General features: G+C 47.2%; 2 protein-coding genes and 1 pseudogene across 2 annotated transcripts in view; all 3 read left to right on the top strand.

Annotated features, from left to right (window-relative positions):
• The first annotated feature begins 69 nt into the window (after positions 1-69).
• LOC135910673 (protein phosphatase 19C) overlaps positions 70-22,501 on the top strand; it is a 39,360-nt gene continuing 16,928 nt past the window's right edge. Inside the window, exons 1-4 of the mRNA XM_065442712.1 lie at positions 70-227; positions 621-779; positions 7,134-7,286; positions 8,960-9,133. Of these exons, the coding sequence (XP_065298784.1) occupies positions 225-227; positions 621-779; positions 7,134-7,286; positions 8,960-9,133 (489 nt within the window). The 5' untranslated portion in view covers positions 70-224. The remainder of the gene's footprint in view (positions 228-620; positions 780-7,133; positions 7,287-8,959; positions 9,134-22,501) is intronic.
• LOC139056460 (uncharacterized) lies at positions 11,531-12,600 on the top strand (annotated as a pseudogene).
• LOC135910672 (uncharacterized) lies at positions 19,574-21,348 on the top strand. The gene has a single exon (XM_065442711.2). The coding sequence runs from the start codon at positions 19,594-19,596 to the stop codon at positions 20,776-20,778; it is 1,185 nt and encodes a 394-aa protein (XP_065298783.2). The 5' UTR covers positions 19,574-19,593; the 3' UTR covers positions 20,779-21,348.

The raw sequence follows: 22,501 nt of genomic DNA, 5'->3' as shown, positions 1-22,501 counted from the left end.
CAACTAGCGGGCTATGAAGTTCTGTTTTTTACACAACTCCGAAACTGCGCGCTTACTAGAATCGGCCAAATCCGGTCACGTGTCGTTATTCTTCCGTCCCTTGTTTCGTGGTGCGTCCAGGCCCTCCAGGCGCCGAGGCGGTGCGACGATGGTCCAGAATCGATATTTGTGATTTTTTTTCTCTTTTCACCCGGCAAGCTGAATTTAAGCAAGCTGTGGACGAAATGGCAAGTCTCTTCCTGTCCTTTATGCGCCTGTTTTGTCTACAGTTAGCAGTTTGTGTTTGTAGCGCCTTGCTGGAATGTGGCAGCGATGCCAGCACAGTAGCCAGTGCCTGTCAACCGTGCAGCGAAGTTGGTGTAGCGTTACGGGAGCCCTTTCGCGCTGGTTTACTCGCGTGTCTAGACTTTGGTTCACTAGGTTACGCCGTTTCTTATGTACTAGAGCATATCACGTTTGTCATTATCCAGTACTGAAAGTCAGTGGTGTAGTATGTGTTCTTCCTGCTGGCGCAAATCCGATGACTCGCATATCCATTACGCCGGGAAGTCGGCGATGGCTTCTTACCGCGGAACCGTTCGGTAGCTGTAATTGTGTTTCGTATCCCCGCCTTATCTCAGGATGGAGGCATGGGCGATTGCAGCGATCTCGATCGCCAGATCGAGCAGCTGCGAAGATGCGAAATCATCAAGGAGTCGGAAGTCAAGTCACTCTGCGCAAAAGCCCGGGAAATCCTCGTCGAAGAGAGCAACGTCCAGAGGGTGGACTCTCCGGTCACCGTGAGTTTCACATGAGTTGTTTTTGATACAGCCACTGACCTCTTACACTGCGTCAGTATCTTTTGTGCATATGAGTCACTTCGAATATCTTGATTACTGTGTCGCTGTGTAAAGTGGGATACATGTGGCGGTTTTTATTTCCTTCGGTGCTATCCTCGTTTGCACAGTGTCTTCTTGCAGCATCGAGAAATTGAGTTATCTGCCTTCAGGATTATACACGCGGTGACCCGTGTATACTCCAGAGAGTAATTCACGCGCCGAGTAGGTAAATACGCTTTGGTTTAAGGGAGCGTGACCTCCCGTTTCACTGTATGGGAACGAGCTTAGTATGTTCTACATCGGGTCGGGCAGTGAGTTAAATCATCACCTGAATACTCGCGACTTACTCTAATATAGTGCTTAAGTGTTTCCGCTTATGTAGTAGTGTATTTTTCTCATAGGGATTACACCGGGGATGTAAATTTATGAGTTTAAGTAGCTGTCAGTGTTTCGTAAAAAGAATGTAAGAGCATTCTTAGTTTACGTCCAACATGTTGTACATTCTTGTGAAGCAACGTTTTTTGTGCCTCAGCAGTGAGCTTTGAATATGCAGATACTAAGATTATAAATGCAAAAAAATGAGTATGTTTGTATACAATCTTCACACATTGCAAGTGTATTTGGCCAACGAATTCTGCGTGTTCTACGCGAGTCTATATCTCTGAATGGATACCTTGCAGAAGTTATGCGCTACTGTCCAGTGGCCAGGGACTCCGTAGCATATCCTTCTGCAATGTATCTGTATTGAGCATGTTACTCATTACAAAGGAAATGTCTTGACCAGTGAGAGTTTTGTTGTGAGGACTGCATTTCACCAGTGGCAGAGGGCAAAGACACTCTTGTGTCAAACTTAAAAGAACACTGAAGAGAAAATTTTTTAAATCTCTATTAGTAAGTCATCCATCCACAATACCAAAAAGGCCACCCTTACGGTGAGATGCTCGGTAAGCCAGATAAGACGCAAGAACGAAAGGCAGGTGGCACCACCATCATAAAGTTCCTGCGCCAGCTCGTCATGAAGTTTGAAGGCGTCTGCTCGAGCTTAGTTAATTCTTCATAACAAAAAAAAACGGACCCAATTGTATTCTAAGAGGGCCACAGACTGAACTTAAGAAGTTTTAGGAACCCTTAAGGATCCACAACTGCCCAAATTCGAAAAGATGCTTTGAAATCCATAATGTCACAATATTATCGGTGCTGACGTTTTGATGAAACTTATCAGAAAAAGAACTTTGACGTTCATTTTCTTTTCAAGTAGCTTATTATCACAAAATCAACATAACTAGAGTTATTAAAAAATACTTCACGAGTCTAACCAAACTTACTGTTTTTCTTTAGTGTGCCTTCAACATGGAGCTCCTTGCTGTGACAGCTTGCACAGTGGTAATGTTAACACTAGTAATAGAATTTTTTTTTAGTTCTTTGTGCCATTCATCCTCCTGTACTCAGACAAGCTGTTAACGTGTTGTGTTGCTCAAGTGTGAATGAACTCTGCCACTTACCAGGAGACAGTGTTTGGTGGGAATAAATAGCGCACACTACACTCAAAAGCTCCAAAAAATATGTTATGATTGTTTAAAAAAAATGAAATGCTGAGATTCTGCCTGCCAAAAACACAATCTGATTATCAGGCATGCTATAGTGGCAATTCTGACCACCTGCGGTTCTTTAAAGGTGCACTAAAGTGAAAAATGATTTCTTCTACATCAGTAAAATATTATTCTACAACACCAAAAACACCACTATTACAACGATAAGATGTTTGGTAAGCCAGAAAAGCGCAAGAATGAAATATGGGTGGCGACGCCTACTTAAGTTTCCGCACCTGGGGGCTGTGACATCTTGGATTTCCATGGCATCTTCTAGGGCCTACTAATTGTATATAGCGGTACAGATTGACTACATTGTGTTCTAAAGGAACCAAATATTAAACATGGCAAGTATCGGGAACCTTTATTCAGCCAACACGGCCCAAATGCAAAAACATACTTTGGAATCCCTGACATCACGCTGACGTACCGGCGCGGGGGTTTCGGTGCGAAATTCAAATACTGATACTTGGACCTTCATTTTCTCATCTAATAATCAAACTATCTTTTTGAAATGAGTGCCTGCAGGGTTCTCAAACAGTGCTTCATTAGTCTAAATGGATTTATTGTTTTGCTTTAGTGTCCCTTTAACGTGCATACAGTGCGTAGGCATTTTTGCGTTTCACACATGTAAAAATGTGGCTGCCGTGGCCGGGATTAGATGCCATGACGTTCTTAGCAGCACAATGCCTTAGCCACTAAACAACCACGGCGGGTAGTTGTAATTGTTCAGAGGTCTGTGGCAGATAACACAATCATTCCACCACTGCAAATGGATTAGTACTATTTGGAGAGGTGGATGTTACTTGATCAACGAATCACATCTGGTATGGTGAGCAGCATGGATTATGGGGCAGTAATTTACAAACAAGACAGTGGCACTGATGTTTGTTAGGAGTCATAGTACACATGAGAGATAGACATGTAGTGTGCATCTTTATTTTTGTCTCTTATTTCTGTTACATACTGTACAACTACAAATGAAGGTCACTTGATAATTAGCGCACTTTCCGATGTTCGCACTTTTCATCGTATGGAACTGGTTAACCAATGCACCTTTTTCAAGCAATCCCACATTGTCGCTTGGGGGCACGGTGCACTATGGGGAAAGAATGTACAGGCGTCAACAAAAGTGGTATACTCCACGCAGATTGCTACTGCAGTGGCGTCGCTCGGCATTTTGGCGAGCTGAAGCACGAAACATTGACACGAGTCAAGCGACATGCTTGCAGATAATAAAAGGCACCCATAGGCTGTCTCGATCCCAGATGCTGTCTGTAGATGGCATTGCGATGCAGTTTGCCATTGCTCCAGCTCCCGCTGCGTGGGGTATGCCACTTTTGTCGGCGCCTGTACATTGAGCGAGCGAGCAGGCTTGCCCATTTGCCAAGTTGGCGCTGTGGGAATGCGAAAGAACAACAACAAATTTTAAGCAGGGGCAACTAATACTGCCTACATGTAGGAATGCAAAAGCATTGTAGTAGCTTTGGTGTGTGAATGAGTGAGTAACAACTTTATGAATTAAAGGGGTGAGGGGTAAGGGAGGCTAAGCTACGTAGGCTGCCAGGCTGTGCTTCTTGATTGTCTTCAGCGTATGCCAGGGCCCATGTCTGGCTGCCTCGGTCAGTGCTGGAGAGAAGAGCCTCCCGTTGTTCCTCTGTGGGAGGTAGCGAGAGAAGGTCGGCAGGCGGGCACTCCACTGGGAGGGATGTTTTCACTTAAGTACTCATCCACATGTCGTAGTGCACGGTGTAAATTTGCATGGCGTATTTTTTGAGACATGATGATGGTGGTGGTACACCTCGTTTTTTACACTCATGATTTGGCATCGAGTGTTGTTGTACTTGTTGTTTCTTGTCACGTATGTGGCTCCTACCCACTACGGGGGATTGTCCAAGAAATGGGCACGCCGACATTTCATATTGAGGGATCGTTGGCGCGTGGTAGAAAATGATGATGATGATTACCCAGACACCATAAAAAGTGTTGCGTGAAATTTTGCATGTAGGGAAGACACGATGTCAGGTTGTATAAGGCACTGAAAAATTTGATGTCAGTCCAAACATTTCTTGACATGTTCTTACTCTTTGCACCGCTGGCAGGTTTTGGTACGCTACTACATAAGCGGAAACACTTAAGCACTATATTAGAGTAAGTTGCGAGTATTCAGGTCACACTGCCACTGTATGTTTGCAAAATCGAGCATATAATGCTTTCGCATAAAAGGAGAAAGAATAAGGTGTGATTTCTTTCTTGACGCTCTCATGACATAACTACACGCCCACAAGTTACACAGTTATTACTGAGCTGCTGCCCTTTCACGGAGAGCTAAGCTCTGCCGTAAACTTGTCGCCTCCATCGTTTACAGAATGTCGCGTTGCTGGATGGCGCATTGTGTAAACAGAGACCATAACTTCCTACAAGAAAAGGTGTTTCTGCCTCTTCTGCTGCTATAGTGGTCTGAACAGTGAAGCGCATATACCTTGCGAGTAAACGGCCAGTGGTGCTCGGAGGTTGGTTGCTACTCCCCATATTGCGTTCATGTGCCACGATCGACTGACAGTATAGTAGCTCGCAATACCATTTTCATTTGAGCACATTGGTCACAAGTGAAGTAGATTGCTGCTTCGACGTGACAATATCTTTGAAAATCAATCTAATCAGCTGCAATACATAAAATTGGTAGTAAGGCGTTTTCGGGCACGTGCTATATGCAGCACGGTTCAGACCTTAAAGCACAAGTTTCAACTACTAAGTGATATGCATGCATAAAATTTGACTACCACCCACAAGCAGTTCCTTAAAAATATGTTTCAGTTATACATACATACAGGCTGTTTATATACATGCAGAATGCAATACTATAAGACTATGCCTTCACTTTGCCACCACGCCAACACTCCTGTGATATCGCTGCTTTCACCTCTGTCATAAAACCATGTTATGATTGCTAAAGAGAAAATGTACTCTTGATGCTTCATGCATTACTGCACACCAATTCCACGCAAGACTGTTCTCTTTTTGTGCAGTGAAACTTAAAATTGCTTGGCTCCTAAACATAATTGACTCTTCTTTTCTTTCATTTTGTGTGCCACGGTAACACTTTCTGAAAAAACTTTCAGAAAGTGTGTTCAGTAAACTTTCGTAAGTGTTTTTCAAGTTCGGCTAAGGTGTCTTGCCATAGTCATAGTGTCTGGGTTACAGTTGGCGATGGCAAACTGCTGTGAAGTACAAACTCACTGTTCCGACATCTAGATGCCATGGCACCATTCTGGTGGAGGCAGAAAGCAAGTGTTTTTGCTTATTGAAACATTCTTGCCTGTTAAAAGGGTTCCGAAACATCTCTTTCTCGAAACTAAGCAGCATGCTCGTATGGGTGCGATTTCTTTCAGGTATAGAGATTGGTATAGAGAATGGTCAGAATAATGAATGTGGCGGTGCACTCAGCACAGGAAATAAGCTCCCAGACAACTTTTTTTGAAAAGGACTTGATATGAAGGTGATATAATGAGTGCAGTGTTTACTTCCTTCTTTAGAACTCTTTTAAAGTACAATGAGAAGACGAAAGAGGAACGACAGGACAAGGCACTTAGGTACTCCCACCTGAGTAAGTGCCTGTCGCTGCTCTGTCTTGGTCTTTTCATTACGCTTTAATAAGTTCTGAAGATGAATGTCAGACAACTATCCTGCTTTCCCGTATTGCTAAATGTTTACTTTTCACCATCCCCTCTTGTTCATTGGTTCCTCCCAGCCGATATAATGCCAATAGAAAAGCCCTACCTATCGCTTCTTTTTTGTTTGTAACACTTTGAGGCTGGCATGTGACAAAGATGCATCAGAGTGGCAAAGGAGCGGTGACAGGATGGGTGGGGTGCTATGCTTGACAACCAGCAATTTCTCATTTCCTAGAAAATCTGGAACGGTGTGCGTGCATGTGTGTGTCCATGGCTGACGTCTATGGCCCATCACTTTTCATGTAATGTTTGGCACTGCGTAGCATGGGGGGGGGGGATGCGTGGCTTTGAAAGCTGCTGGAGAGAGCAAGCGATCTATTATGCAAGATTAAAGGTTTTCTGTGGCACGCAGTGCAATAATTTTTGGTTCATGACAGCGTCATCAGCACATTGTAAACATTTTCTTACCATATTCAATAAGTGTTTCAGTGCCTCTTTGTAGAATTGCAGGTGGTCAAAATTCATTTGTCACCTGACAAAGTGCGATATTGTACTAGTTAATCCATAGCTGTCAACGTTTTTGTTGCAAAAGGTTAGCGGAGGAAATAAACAAACAGACACAGCATCAAAACACTGTTGTCTCCGTTGCTATGCGGCAAAAGGTTCACAATTGGGGGTCAACCATCTACTGTGGGAAACGTGACTCAAGGGAAATGTATAGCCATTCTGGCTTCTAAAGAAGCTCGAGCTTGATCATTTTGCAGATGCGCTTCACATGATCGAAAGATGGCCGTGCTGCACCAAATTGAAACAGCGCAAGAATTTCTAAGGTGCTATACCTTTTCTGAGGGAGTACTCATTGAAGCTCGCATGGCACAAATCATATGAGCTTTTTCTGCCTGTTTCTTCATTGTTCCGCTGACTTTGTGCCACAAACATTGCTTTGGGCCCCTCTACTATGACACCTCTGGAGCTCTTGTTTAATTTGGGCATACAGAAAGATGCGTCACTAAGCAAGTTCCTTTCTGCAACATGTTGCCTATTATTTTCAGGTATGTGGTGATATCCACGGCCAGTTCTATGACCTAAAAGAGCTGTTCAAGGTGGGTGGAGATGTGCCCGACACTAACTACCTCTTCATGGGAGACTTTGTCGACCGCGGCTTCTACAGCGTCGAGACCTTCCTTTTACTTCTTGCACTCAAGGCAAGTGCTTCATAAAATGCTCTTTTGAGATCTTACCTTCACATTGAGATATCTGCCATGACTCAAAGCTTCTCCTCAAGCATACCAATCACAGGGCAATGTTGCCAATCAGCTGAGGTGTGTTTGTAAAGATTCTCAGCAACATTTATGATGCAAAGTTGCTGAAGAAACACCTATTCACTGTAAAGTTCAAGGACGAACCAGAGTAGCATCATCTCCCCCTCTCCAACTTTTCCCTTTAAACAGTGCCAGCAGCACTGTCTAGGGAATCTGCAGAGAAGCTCCAGCTGCAAATGTTGCCCCTGTTGTCAGCGTGCTCCACCATGTTGACCGCTCTTATTCCTCAGTATGCCTTTCTTTGTTTTCGACACTGGATAAGCCTGATCCCATATTGTCACTTCTCAGAACTTAGCACAGCCTTTTTACCCCCACACCCCATACTGTTATCCTATCAAATGCTTAAAGGGACTTTAAAGTTAAAGGTGAACATTAAGATAACATAGACTGTCAAAGTACCCTTTCAGAAACTTTGTAGCGCTTGTTTTGGGCCAAGAAATTACTTGGGTGCAGAGAAAAATCACGACTGCAGTGGCCGCATTCCTCTAGCACAATTCAGATTGTCCACGACAGGCGAAGCAGTATGACACAGCGCAAGTCATTGCCCTGTTTTACCATGCAAGGGTTGGCACTATATTTTTTGCACAAAACATAATCGTGTCCATGGCGAGAGACCGAGGGAAGACAGGTATGTAGGCCATTAGGGCATCCCAAGACAATCACAGGCACGCGGCATTTTCTGCAGCTTGCAGTTAGCACGGGCGGTGCTGGATTGAGCAAAAATGAAACTTCTTAACCATCTGCGTCATCGTCAAGGGTAGCATCAATTAGCTTTTTCTGTGAATTGAATAGAAGTGGAAAAGTAGCACTTTCATTCTGTTATAATGCAATGTAATTATATTTTTACTATCTGTGATGCAGTACCATTTGTAACAAAGTTATAATGAGGCAATACAATGTCAGCTGGCTGTATTTTAATGCCTTAGGGAAGTAATAAATTGGGCCCTGCACTTACCTCTATTTTTTGCTCACTAAATCTCTTTCTCAGTAATATTGACATCACAGACATCTTTTAGCATTAACTTATCAGTTTTGCTTGATTTAACGTTTGCCTTAGTGTCCCTTTAACACACCCCAATTTCAGTGAGGAAGTGACGGTGTGCCTTGCAGACACTGCATTGGACTGATGTGCTCACCAGTCGGCAAGTACAATGAATAGTGCACATTCAGCGTGGCACTCATTGGGATGTGATCTCGGCCATCAATGAATAGTGCACTTATTCCTCCCTGGTCACGGATGTTAATGACAAATGGTTCTACTTCAGTTATTCTAGATTCTTTAGTCCACTCCAGTGTTTTAAGTAGGCTCTGAAAGTGTCTGGTTACAAAACTTGAGCGCTCTATATTGAAATGCGTGTGATTGCCCTTACTCACAGCCAAGGAAAAGCTTGTGTCGCAAAAAAATTTGTTACAAGTCATGGCATTTGCTAAGTACTACAGAGGGCCACATACAAGGTTACACGTGTGCTACAGAATGTCCTGTTGTTTCTGCTGTCTAACGATGGACCACCTACGAGTGCGTTGCAGCCTTTGTGAGCCTGTGCTGCTGTGTGCAGGTGCGCTATCCTGACCGCATCACATTGATCCGGGGCAACCACGAGAGTCGACAAATCACACAGGTGTACGGCTTCTATGACGAGTGCCTGCGCAAGTATGGCTCTATCACCGTCTGGCGCTACTGCACGGAGATCTTCGACTACCTTTCCCTGTCTGCTGTCATCGATGGCAAGGTACATTGCAGCAGAATGAAGCCAGAATACCGGTAGAGAGTAGCCCACATAGGAAAATCGGCAAGCTGGCGTGATATCGGTACTCAGGCCAAGAACTGAGCTCTGCAATATTGCAGTACTTATTCCTACCTGGAGATATCAAATTTAATAGGGATCGCAAAATCGAGAGCTTTAGCCTGTGTTAAAATGTATTGCAAGGGTGAGTCAAATGAAAGTGAGACAATACGAATATATGACAAACAAAGTACTTTATTTAAAAGTATTTTCCAATAAATAAATAAAAATGAGCATTTAGACATTTGTCCCACTGATTAACAAGTTGCATTTCTGTCTTGTAAAACTCCTTGGGTTGCTGCTTCAAATATTCTGTAACAGACTCTTTGACGTCATCATCCAGCACGAATCTGGTTCCCTTAAGCTGTTTTTTTCAATTGTCCAAAAATGTGGAAGTCTCAAGGCAACAGATTTGGGTTGTATGGTGGATGTTACAGTCTTTCCCATTTGAACTTTGCCAGTTTGTGTTAACCACATCAGCGACGTGGGCATGGGCATTGTCGTGGAGCAAGATGACCCCACTCGTCAATTTTCCACGTCATTCGTTCTTTATTGCGACACGCAGTCTATCCAGTATTTCACAATATTAGAATTTATTGCTAGTCTCTCCAGATTTAACAAATTCAATAGCTAAGGGCCCGTGATGATCAAAAAAAAAAAAAGCCAGCAGCACCTTTCTGGCGGAAATGATGGCCTTTGCTTTCTTTGGGGGGGGGGGGGGATGAATTCGAATGTTCCCACCGTAAGCTTTGCTGTCCTGTTTCAGGCTCGTAGTAGTGGCCCCATGTCATCCCCGGTCACAATTGCAGCCAAAAAGTTGTCGCCCTCATTGTGATACTTTATCACATAAGTCAAGGCAGCGCTGAAGCTCTCAATCTTCTGGCGGTGGTTCAAAATCTTGGGCATCCATTGTTCACACAAGAGCTGATAATCAAGATGGTCATGAATTATAGTGTAAACCAAACCATGACTAATGTTCACACGCTCTGCCAGTTCATCGATGCTTATCCTCTGTTCTTGTCTAATCAGCTCACCAGCCTTTGCAGTTGTGTATCTCAGCTTGAGAAATCTAGAAGAAACACTGAGGCGAGATCGCCACAATCATCTCGCCACATACTTCTCAGTGGCTTGCACAAAAAAACCCTATGTCCGCCAGCCTTGCATGCTTTACGCGTGAGCGTTGCATGACTAGGAGCGCGGGGTATATATGGCTCTTTCAGCTGCTGGCTGATTTTAGCTCAGATTTGACAGCAAGGAAGCATTTCGCAGTATGTTTCGCAGTATGCCACATTTGCAGGCAATACTTGCCCGTTTTGTTCTCATTATAGCTAAAGTGCACTTCATCTGCGTTGGCACCACTTCAAAAATGTAGATTTTGCTCCTACAGAACTGGCATCATCTGTCACCGCTGTGGGTAAACACCTTCAGGCACGTCATTCTATTCAATAAACTGAATAGCAACTTTATAGAATGAGTTGGCTATTCTCATGCATTGACAATCATCCTCGATCGTATCTATCATCCTCGATCGTATCTGCATGATTTTTAAAGCAAATGACTTTGTTTAGATCTTTCACCTGTTTTCGTGGTCGGAGGTTGGTGGTTATGGTTGGATTTGCAAAGTATGTGTGCTCTCACACAATTGTGCTGCAGGGCAAGTTTGTTGCCAAACAGCCATTATAGCTCTTTAAGACATGCATGCTTTCACACGGGCTTTCCGCCTGTAAAAACCGCATTAGATGGGCTTGCTAGCAGCTGTGTTCTCTGCGGAATTATGCAGTGAAAAAACTAATGCTACCCAAATATCCTGGCTGCAATAAATATGTGCCTTCAAGTACACTGTTCCGTTAAGGGGAGACGCGGGTCGAAAAATCGCGGTTTTCAAAAAAAAAATCACTTTTTTGTTTTAAGCTGCATTGTCATCTTTGATGTATAAACTTTTATTTTTGTAAATATCAAGCCGAAATTCGCACGAGAAGTCACCAAAAAATGCGCCTAAGTGAGCGGCGGTGACTCTATAGTCCACCGAAAGTTTAGAAAATCCGCGCCATTTGCATCGTTCGCACGCAATCGAGCTTCACCGGCGGCCATTTGCAATCATTGGGGCGTGGAGCGTCAACCCTTTCCTCCAAAGTTCAATGGCTGTCAGTCTCGTATGTTCACGGAGAATAAAAGAAAAACGAGAAAGAAGACGAGACTGTCGCGCATTTTGAATTGCGCGCCATGCAGCGCGGCCCCGCCATTGGACGGCGGTGCTCCCTTTGTGCAGCAAAGCCGAACCACCGCCACAGCGCGTTCTCGCTAGCCGCACAGTTTCCCGTGTCCTCTCCGAGTTTTCTTGAGATGACAAGCCCGAAAAAGTGCAGTTCCGACGTCCGCAAGTATGGAACTCGGCACAAGTACCGAGGGAAACGGCGTAAGACTGTTAAAAAAACGACAGCCGGAAGCGACGCCCGCAACGCTCAGACGTCGGTTAGGCCTACCGCCGACACCGGTCACCGCGACAGTGGTGAAATCGACGCTGCTGTGGATATGTGAGTGCATCGCAGAAAAAGATGGAATTCTTCAAAAGCGAATCAAGGTCGGTCGGCGCCCCTGCTGCTAGCACGGTGTTGTGCGAGATCGGCGCATTGACGGCACTGGTGACAGGTTCGGTATGCCCGACTTGCTGTGAACGGAAACTCGCCGTCCGAGAAGCAGCTGAGAAGCGCAAAGGACTTTCGTCGCACCTGGAGCTACGCTGCGAAAATACCGACTGCCCTGAATCTGTGCTTTCATTCACGCACACGTCGAAGCGGATCGTCTCGGCCGGCGCGTGCGGTGACCCTGGGGTGAACACTCGCTACGACAGCGGGAGCTCGCGCGACGGCTTTGCCGTAAACGTGAAGGCTGTTTTGGCAGCGCGTGCTATAGGAGTTGGATATGACCAGCTTTCGCGATTTTGTGCGATCATCGGTGTTCTGTGCGCGTCGCGAATGCACGGCCAGACTTTTCTTTCAAGAGGGAAGCGGGCCTCCCTTACTTTTATGGCTTTCTCTTTCACTGGCCCCCCGCGGACTCCAAGCTGTGCGCGAGAGAAAGGACCCCGCTCCCTCCGTTCGGTTCCTGAAAGAAACCCAGTGACGACGCTTCGGGGTGGTCGGCTGTTGTTTCCCGTGCCTGGGGGCGGCGACGGGGATGGAAACCACAGTTGGAAAAGCGCGGGACGGGCAGACTCGCCCCACCAGCCCTAGAGACCGGACCACTTTTTTACGGGGCTAAAACTGAACGTTTTGTGTATTTTTAACTTGCTTTTTTGACCTTCTCAGTGTAATTAAAGTTTGTTTTAAATGTTCAACTGCGTTCGACCCGTTATCTAGCTGGACAGCGGACGCTTTGATCCCGTCAAGTGCGATCCGCGAGGCCAGCATAGTAAAAAAGTGAAGTCGACTGCCATCAGCCGCCAACTCAACATCCGCTGCAGTGGAATACGTCGCACGGCAAGACCTCCGGTTGGACCATGACATCCGCCTACTGCAAGGACACGGCATCGCCTACAAGTTGAGCAGCTGACGGCACACAGGGCAACGACAAGGTGGGCTCGTTTCAAATTTCATCGCGCAGCTTAGCAGGCTTCACGGCATACGTCCGCTTTGAGTGAGATACGTCGTGAAGCACGCACGCCAAAATGGATCAGGACAAGCTGACGCCTGAAACGTCTCAAATTATGACAGCTGAGCATGAAGCTTCCACGGCAAATATTCGACCACAAAGAGCAACTACGTTTTCCATGAAAGCCAAAGAAACGTATGAAACGAGCCGCGAAGAGCACTGCCGGAGAATAGACGCTGCCTGGAAGAATGTGGAGACAGCTATTTTCAAAGTGTCATGTGCAAAAGAGGAAGACGTTAACAACGCCGCAACGCAGCTTCGCGCAAGCTATGAGCGCTACGAACACGTCGCAGCCAGATACTCTACCTTCCTCGCCAGAACGAGCAGATCTGAAACCCAGGAGGAATTGGAACTTCAAAAAGCAATCGACGCAGATCGTTATGTGACTGTGAGCGACAAATTACGTGAGGCTTCAGAACGAGAACGCGACCGCTTACAAGAGGTAACGTCGCAGCACTCTCTATCGGCCCACTCAAGCGTTTCTTCGAGGTCACGACGATCGGGCTCGTCAACAATCAGCCTAGCCGCCGTACAAGCACGCGCACAAGCTGAAGCCGTCCGGGCCAGAGCAGAGTTTGGTCGCAGAGAGGCCGCGATGCGTATTGAAAAGGCAAGGATTGAGGCTGAATTGGATATTTTGCAGCACGAAAAAGAAGCGGCAGCTGCAAACGCACAGGCGAATGCGCTCGAGGCAGCCGTGGAGCAGGATGGCGGGGAGCGCATGCGCACGCTCCCTCCTGTGGACCGAACGCTGCAGACTAGGAGTTATATCGATGAGCAGCAAGCCCTACGCAACTCTGCGCTCGTGTTTACTGAGGAGGCCGTTACCAACTCAAGCGACGACGTAAACAATGCTCGCACGTCGCCGAGGGCCAACACAGCCGCGAATAATTCGATGCGTCTGCGAGCTGATGACCGTCCACCTGACTACGATGCCGCCCCTAACAACCCAAGTTGTAAGCATGCTGGAGCTACGAGTCGTCTTATGAACTTACGAGTTGGTCCGCACCCGCTTGTGCACGCCCCGACACACAACAGTTCAAGCTCAGAGCTAGCCGATGTCCTCAAATTCCTGTGCCGCAAAGACCTTGTTTCAAGCGGTCTTATCAAGTTTGATGATCGACCTGAGAACTTTCGCGCTTGGAAATCATCGTTCAAAGGTGTCGTCAGAGATCTAGGTCTTTCTGCCCAAGAAGAGCTAGACCTCCTCATCAAATGGCTTGGCCCTGAATCGTCAAATCAGGCTCGGACGTTGAAATCGGTGCACGTGGATGACTTTTCAACGGGCTTGAACGTTGTGTGGAAACGGCTCGACGACGTCTTCGGGCGCCCTGAGGCAATTGAGGATGCACTACTGAAGCGGCTGGAAGACTTCCCGAAGATAGCTTACCGGGAAAATACCAGACTCCAGGAACTTGGCGACCTCCTGCTAGAACTCGAGGCTGCGAAAACTGACCCGTATCTTGCCGGTCTTGGCTATTTGGATACCGCAAGAGGGGTCAACAAAATTGTCTCGAAGTTGCCATCTGGACTTCAAGAAAATTGGATGTCGGCGGGGTCGAAATACAAAAAAGATCATGACACTGCATTTCCACCCTTTTCTTTCTTTTGCAAATTTGTTAGAGATCAGGCCAGCATGAGGAACGACCCAAGTTTCATCTTGCGTGCACAAAATGCGCCGTCTGAATTCAATCAGAGGAAGCAAGACAATGCTACCAAGACCACGCGGCAAAGATCGTCTGTGTCAGCAAGGAAAACAGAAGTGGATCCTGCTTCTGCCAAAATTTAATCGAGATGCCACTGCTAGCGAACAGCAACCGGAATCGAAGGACTTTAAAAGGTGGTGTCCATATCACAAGAAACCTCACCCTTTGGAAAGGTGTCGCGCCTTCCGTGAGAAAACTTTGGAAGAGCGGCAATCTTTCATAAAGAAGCAAGGGATCTGCCTACGATGCTGCTCATCCAAGAACCACATGCAGTGGCAATGTCAGGCAGTTGTGATATGCCTCATATGCGACAGCGCCGACCACGCCACAGCGCTTCACCCAGCACCGCCAACCTCAGAGCCGTCAAGGGCTAGTGGGTCTGATGACAGTACCACAGATGACTCAGAAAGAAGAGTCACATCTAGGCGTACTGAAGTGGCAAACGCTGACAACAGCACAAGGTCGTGTGCCAAAATCTGCCTCGTAGAGGTCACCCATGAGACTCAGCCTGAGAAGACAGTTAGAGCGTACGCGATTCTTGACGACCAGAGTAATCGCTCGTTGGTTAGGCCAGAACTCCTCAACGATTTCGGAGTGAAGGGGACGCCTACGCAATACACGCTGCGCACTTGCTCTGGCAGTACTGAAGTGGTTGGAAGAGTCGCTCATGGTTTTTTCGTGCAGAGCATGTCAGGCGAAGTCAAGTTTCCTCTTCCACCTCTCCTCGAGTGCAAGGCAATTCCAGAAAACAGAGAGGAAATTCCGACACCTGACGCTGCAATGCACTACCCGCACTTGAAGTCAGTAGCAAATCACATTCCGCCTCTCGAGGAGGCTGGAATACTGCTCCTTCTTGGCCGGGACATCCTAAGAGCTCACAAGGTTCGTCAGACAATCAACGGACCCCACGACGCGCCGTATGCTCAGAAGCTCGACCTCGGATGGGTCATTGTCGGTGACGTTTGCGTTGGTCGAACGCGGAAAACGGGCAGCGTCAACGTGTTCAAGACCCATGTGCTGGACAGTGGGCGACCATCTCTTTTTGAGCCATGCCCAAGACATTTCTTTGTTAGGGAGGCGCCGATTCTCTACTCTGCGGATAAGGTCTCAAAAGATTTACGATTGGCAGCAACATTGGATGACAACCTGGCCCCGAATCTTTTCGAGACAACAGAATTTGACAACCAGCGTGCTCTCTCCATGGAAGACAAGACATTCCTCAAGATAATGAACAGTGAATTCACCCAAGACAAATTAAACAATTGGGTCGCCCCTCTCCCCTTTCGCACACCGAGAAGTCGGCTTCCGAACAACAGAGAACAAGCTCTGTCTCGTCTGCTCTCGCTACGGCGTACCCTGCGAAAAAATCCTGAAACAAGGGAACGTTTCGTGAACTTCATGAACGAGCTCTTCATCAAGGGTCATGCGGAGGAAGCTCCACCACTTCACGTGGACGAAGAATGTTGGTATCTGCCCATATTCGGCGTTCACCAACCCCAGAAGCCTGATCAAATCCGAGTCGTATTTGACTCCAGCGCTCAGTATGAAGGGGTATCTCTGAACAACGTCCTCCTGACCGGCCCTGACCTGACGAATAACCTCGTGGGGATTTTGATACGCTTCCGGCAAGAACCAGTTGCGGTTACAGCGGACGTCCAGCAAATGTTCTACAGTTTCATGGTTCGCGAGGACCATCAGAACTATCTGAGGTTCCTCTGGTTTAAGGGCAACGATATCTCCAGAGAAATCATAGAGTGCCGAATGAAGGTTCACGTTTTCGGCAACAGCCCATCGTCAGCTGTTTCAACGTATGGCCTTCGACGGACTGCCCAACAAGCTGCCCCATGATTTGGCGAAGATGCCAGGAAGTTCGTTGAAAGAGATTTCTACGTCGATGATGCACTTAAGTCTCTCCCGAGCGAAGAAGATGCCATTAGTCTGCTGCAAAGAACACAGAAAATGCTTGCAACGGCTAACATAAGGCTGCACAAGATAGCTTCGAATAGGCAGAATGTGCTGAATGCATTTCCTCGAGAGGACCACGCCCAGGGACTGAAGAACCTCGACTTCGGCACAGACGCGTCGCTTACGCAGAGAAGTCTCGGTCTGCTGTGGGACATAGGCGACGACAGCTTCGTCTTCAGGGCTCCTCGTCAGGACAGGCCATATACGCGGCGAGGAGTGCTGTCGACCGTCAACAGCCTTTACGATCCACTAGGGTTTGTGGCTCCAATAACGGTTCAAGGCAAGTACCTTCTCCGTGACCTCGTGACGAAGGGTTATGACTGGGACACGCCGCTTTCGGACGAGAAAAAGCAGAGATGGGACGAGTGGAAGAACTCTCTCCAGGCACTACAGCACCTTCACGTGCGAAGAACGTATGCGCCAGTCTCGACGCTTGAAGCCGAAAGCAGGGACATTCATGTATTTTCAGACGCGTCCACAAGGGCCGTCGCAGCTGTGGCATACCTACGCGTGACTGACAAGCAAGGAAACAAACACGTCGGATTTGTCATGGGAAAGGCCAAGCCTGCTCCACAACCAGAACACACCATTCCAAGGCTTGAGTTGTGTGCAGCAGTGCTTGCTGTAGAGATGACCGATTCTATACTGCGAGAATTCGACTTCCAGCCGAACTCGGTCACGTTCTACACGGATAGCAAAGTGGTCTTGGGTTACATATACAACGAAACAAGAAGGTTCTACGTGTATGTGGCCAACAGGGTGCAGCGGATACGTAGCAGCACGCAACCTGAACAATGGAAATACGTTCACACAGACGAAAATCCAGCAGACCACGCCACTAGAGCGATTCCAGCGGCACAGCTTAAGAGCACGAACTGGTTGTGCGGACCTGATTTTCTCTCACGACGAGAAGAGGAAGCACGGTCGTCGAGCTTCATCCTCTTAAATCCTGACGAAGACAAAGAAATACGCCCTGAAGTCTGCACTCTGGCGACGGAGGTGAACAAACGACAGCGACTCGGAGCTGAACGCTTTCATAGACTCTCGAACTGGAAATCTCTCACTCGTGCTGTAGCAAGTCTGATCCAGGTTGCCCATCGCGCAAAGAACGCATCACAAGGAGAGGTAGCTCCCGTTGAGGCGCTCTCCAAAGCCAGGCTCGTCATCATTCGCGCAGTACAGCAGGACGCATTTTATGAAGAGATATGCTGTATCCAGAGAGGAGAGCAGGTTCACAGGACAAGCTCGCTTCGAAAGCTTGACCCATTCTTAGACGCCAACGGCTTGATCCGCGTCGGCGGCCGCTTGAACAGAAGCGACCTTCCAGACGATGAGAAACACCCTCTCTTATTGCCAGGTCGGCACCATGTGGCGACGCTTCTCGTGCGCCACCACCATGAATGCGTGCAACACCAGGGCCGACACTTCACAGAAGGAGCCGTACGAGCTGCTGGGTATTGGATCGTCGGAGGTAAAAGGTGCATCTCATCCGTGCTGCAAGCATGCATTTCATGCAAGAAGCTGCGAGGGCGCTTTCACGACCAGAAGATGGCTGACCTTCCGGCAGATCGAATCAGCACAGATCCTCCTTTCACGAATGTTGGAATCGATGTTTTCGGTCCCTGGACGATTGTCTCTCACCGAACAAGAGGTGGTGTTGCAAACAGCAAGCGCTGGGCAGTCATGTTCACTTGCTTAAGCATTCGCGCAGTGCACATTGAGCTGATCGAATCAATGGATACGTCGAGTTTCATTAATGCCTTCCGAAGGTTCCTAGCAGTGCGAGGGCCCGTCAAGCTAATACGCTCTGACTGCGGGACCAATTTTATCGGAGCTTGCAGAGAACTTGGAATCAGCGCAGAGGGCATTCATCGCTCACAAATAGGCAAGTTCCTCAGCGGAAACGGCTGCAAATGGATATTCAATCCACCGCACGCGTCCCATATGGGCGGTGCGTGGGAGCGGATGATAGGCATTGCACGTCGCATTCTTGACTCAATGCTCATGCAGTCACGTCATCAACGACTCACGCATGACATTCTTGCAACCTTTTTGGCAGAAGTTGCGGCCATCATTAATGCCAGGCCCATAACTCCTATTTCGTCTGACCCCGAAGATCCCACAATCCTAACTCCGGCGACACTCTTAACCCAAAAACACGGAAGCGCATCTGTAACAACTGGGCAGTTAGATACAAGCAACCTCTACAAACGGCATTGGCGTCTCGTGCAAAACCTGGCTGACGAGTTCTGGAAGCGCTGGCGTACAACGTATGTCACTACTTTGCAACAACGCCGAAAATGGCAAGCAACAAAACCCGACCTCAAAGAAGGCGACGTCGTTCTACTCAGGGATAAAGAAGCAACCCGCAACGACTGGCCCGTCGGAGTGATTACACGAAGCCTGCCCAGCGCAGATGGAAGAGTGCGCAAGGTCGAGCTGAAAACAGCCAAAGACGGGGTTGTGAAAACATTCTTCCGGCCAACAACAGAAGTTGTGCGTTTGCTGTGACCGTGATATAGTGGTGGCGTCTTAACAACGGAAGACACCAGACGGGGAGTGTTCTGTGCGCGTCGCGAATGCACGGCCAGACTTTTCTTTCAAGAGGGAAGCGGGCCTCCCTTACTTTTATGGCTTTCTCTTTCACTGGCCCCCCGCGGACTCCAAGCTGTGCGCGAGAGAAAGGACCCCGCTCCCTCCGTTCGGTTCCTGAAAGAAACCCAGTGACGACGCTTCGGGGTGGTCGGCTGTTGTTTCCCGTGCCTGGGGGCGGCGACGGGGATGGAAACCACAGTTGGAAAAGCGCGGGACGGGCAGACTCGCCCCACCAGCCCTAGAGACCGGACCACTTTTTTACGGGGCTAAAACTGAACGTTTTGTGTATTTTTAACTTGCTTTTTTGACCTTCTCAGTGTAATTAAAGTTTGTTTTAAATGTTCAACTGCGTTCGACCCGTTATCTAGCTGGACAGCGGACGCTTTGATCCCGTCAAGTGCGATCCGCGAGGCCAGCATAATCGGCCTTCCAAAACCGCTGCATCACAAGACATTCCATGCTATTTCTAAGAAGCTCCATGGTGCTGCAATGGAAGCTGTTAGCCAAAACTTGGAACTCGCGCGAAAAGTCACGAAAGACGCCGTTGGCGGCGGCGATGTGCCAGTCATGTTTGACGGCACTTGGCAAAAAAGAGGCCATAAAAGCCACAACGGAGTGGGCACAGCTGTTTCCCTGGACACAAGTCTTTGCTTGGACTTTGAAGTCCTTTCAAATTACTGTCTTGCTTGCAGTATCCACAAGGACATGGGTGATGATGATGAGGTATGGCAAGCCTTTCATCGTCCTGTATGTGAAAAAAACACCGAATGTTCATCCCATGCAATGGAACCTGAAGCAGCAGTGCGCATATGGCAGAGGACTTTGTCATACGAGACCCCACTGCGCTTCACAAGCTTCTTGAGTGATGGGGACAGCAAAGCCTTTACTGCCGTCTGTGGGGCTGTGGTGTACGGTGACACTGTCATCGAAAAAGAAGAGTGCACCAACCACGTTGCAAAACGCCTAGGCACTGCTCTGCGAAAAATGACAACGCCACTGCCACGAGGTGAAAAGCTAACGGTCGCAGCCATCCAGAAACTGCAGACATACTACCAAATAGCCATAACAAATAACAAGGGCAGTGTGCGCAGCATGTACACTGCTATATGGGCCTCATATTTTCATTGTTGCTCCAGTGATGGGGCCAGCAGCCACAAATTTTGCCCTGCTGAACCAGATTCCTGGTGCAAACATAGGCGTGCTGAAGCACTGGAGGAGCCTACACCACGCCACACCCCCTTGTTGACAAAAGCTCAGGGCTTGGCAATTATGCCTATATATAAGCGCCTTACTGATGAGAAGCTCCTGGCTCGGTGCCTTCATGGCAAGACGCAAAACGCAGCAGAGTCACTCAACAGCAAGATATGGCTGCTGTGTCCAAAAACAAAATTTGCTTCCCGGACATCTGTGGAGACAGCCACGGCTATTGCCGTGCTGTGGTACAATAAAGGCCATGCGGGCTTTGAAGAAGTCCTACAAGAGATTGGAGTACTTCCCCCAGAAGAGTTGGTCACACATAGCGACCATTCTGATGACATGCGTGTAAAGAAAATGAACTTGAAGCGAACCGCAGAAGCAAGGGCGCACCGTCGTAGCGCAGTGAAAAGGGCTCGCACCGAGAAGACCAACCGTAGGAGCCGGGAAGGGCCAAGCTACAGTGCAGGAGCATTCTAGAAACTTTTGTGTGCTTTCTGTGAAGCTGCTCTTGAGTGTGACAAAGATTAATGCAAAAACAACTGGATTTTGAAGAATAGAAGGTTTTGAAACTTTCAAACCTGTTTTTCTCATTTTCAAATTTTTTGATATTTTCGTGTCTTCCGGGAAGCCTTTTGTACACTTAGAATTGGTGCATACTAATGAAATTTGGCACACATACTCTTGAAGGTATGTAGAATACCGATATCTACTTGAAATTTCAATATCAGTCGTCAGTAATTACAATAGTACGAAGTTATGTCTCAGGGAACTAAAAGAAACAATGGTCGAAGTGTCAAAATTTTTTTCTCCCACTTCCTATAACTGAACACGCTTTTTGACTAGATATCGGTACTCTGTGATCTAGGAAGAGCTAAATAAGCTATAGCACGATACCTTTTGTGAAAGTTTAGTTCATAAAAAAGTGCCCGTAAAGACCCCTATAATTTGCACTTCAGTATAATATAACTCGAGAACTATAGCAGCTACACAAAAACTAATTGCATATTTGAAATCTGCATAAAAAACTCTTCAGTTGGCTGAATTTTGAACTCTGGTACAAATAATAAAAAAAAGTTGTTTCGAGGAGCCTCTCCCCTTAATAAAGCAAATACTGTATTTACTCGCATAATGATAACACCCCTGAATTTTGTCGTCCAAATTTGATTTTTTTTTCTTTCCTGTTTAATGATCGAACCCCAAACTTGTCGCAGCAATATGTTGTGTGCCAAGTCTAGCTAATGATGATTGCGATTACCATTTGTCCAATGCTGTCAAATGCTGCGCGAATGACTCTTGAAGACATACCAAGCGGTCGGCACGCACCAAACATTCTTAAGTAGATGCCTCATTTCATTCCTCTCATCACTTTCTGCACTTCCATGAAAAAAAAAAAGCTACAACAAAACTTGCCTTGGCTTTATTACTTGTAGGCTTCATAATGGTTTTGGCCAACGACGACGACAACAAAGGCGCCTATCGAATCCTCTCGTCTGCACTCGTGGGCACGCAACAAATCGCGAGCGGCAACGATAGTGGCCATGTTTGCACTGATACGTTAGAAGTGTACCCTATTCTTACGCCGACGCTTGTAACACAGCTAAGATATTCGCCCACCTTTAGCGAGAATGTGCCATATTAGGATAGTAGTGAAGACAAATGCCGCAGTTTCCGCAGCATTCCTGCCATGTGTTTCTATGTCACTGGCATCTAAGGGCGCCCATCCCTTTTTCTGTCCCCACAAAGTGGACATGGCTACGTTATTGTCGCAAACTTGCCGATATTAACGATATTCATTACTGATATGGAAGAAACTGTCTCAATGCGCAAAATGTACTCGCGAGAACAAAAAAAAAAAAATCGCGTTTGGTGCATTCTGCTTGCTCCGCCGGCAGCCATGTTTGTTTTGGTGTCCCGCACCAGTCCCACACTATTACAGCGCAAATGTACAGCGGCAGCTGCCTGCTTCATAGAGTTTCTTACAATAATTATTGTATGAAACCATATTGCCTGCTTGACCTGTTGTCATCCAACAGCAAATGCAGGATGAAAAAAAATTTTTGCGCGGGAAATTGTACCCCGTAATGATCGCACCCCTGAGTTTGCGTAAATTTTTTAAACAAAAAAGTGAGACCATTATGCGAGTAAATACGATAGCTGTTGCAAAGTGTTCAGCTATTCGCTTACATTGACTACGATCGTT

Source organism: Dermacentor albipictus, chromosome 2 (assembly GCF_038994185.2).
Source record: "Dermacentor albipictus isolate Rhodes 1998 colony chromosome 2, USDA_Dalb.pri_finalv2, whole genome shotgun sequence".
Lineage (NCBI taxonomy): Eukaryota > Metazoa > Arthropoda > Arachnida > Ixodida > Ixodidae > Dermacentor > Dermacentor albipictus.
Note: the sequence above shows the minus strand (reverse complement) of the source record. Positions and strands in the feature narration are given on the sequence as shown.

Coding starts and splice junctions, on each gene's coding strand:
- LOC135910672 (XM_065442711.2), top strand. CDS start 19,594: ATGGAAGCTGTTAGCCAAAACTTGGAACTCGCGCGAAAAGTCACGAAA.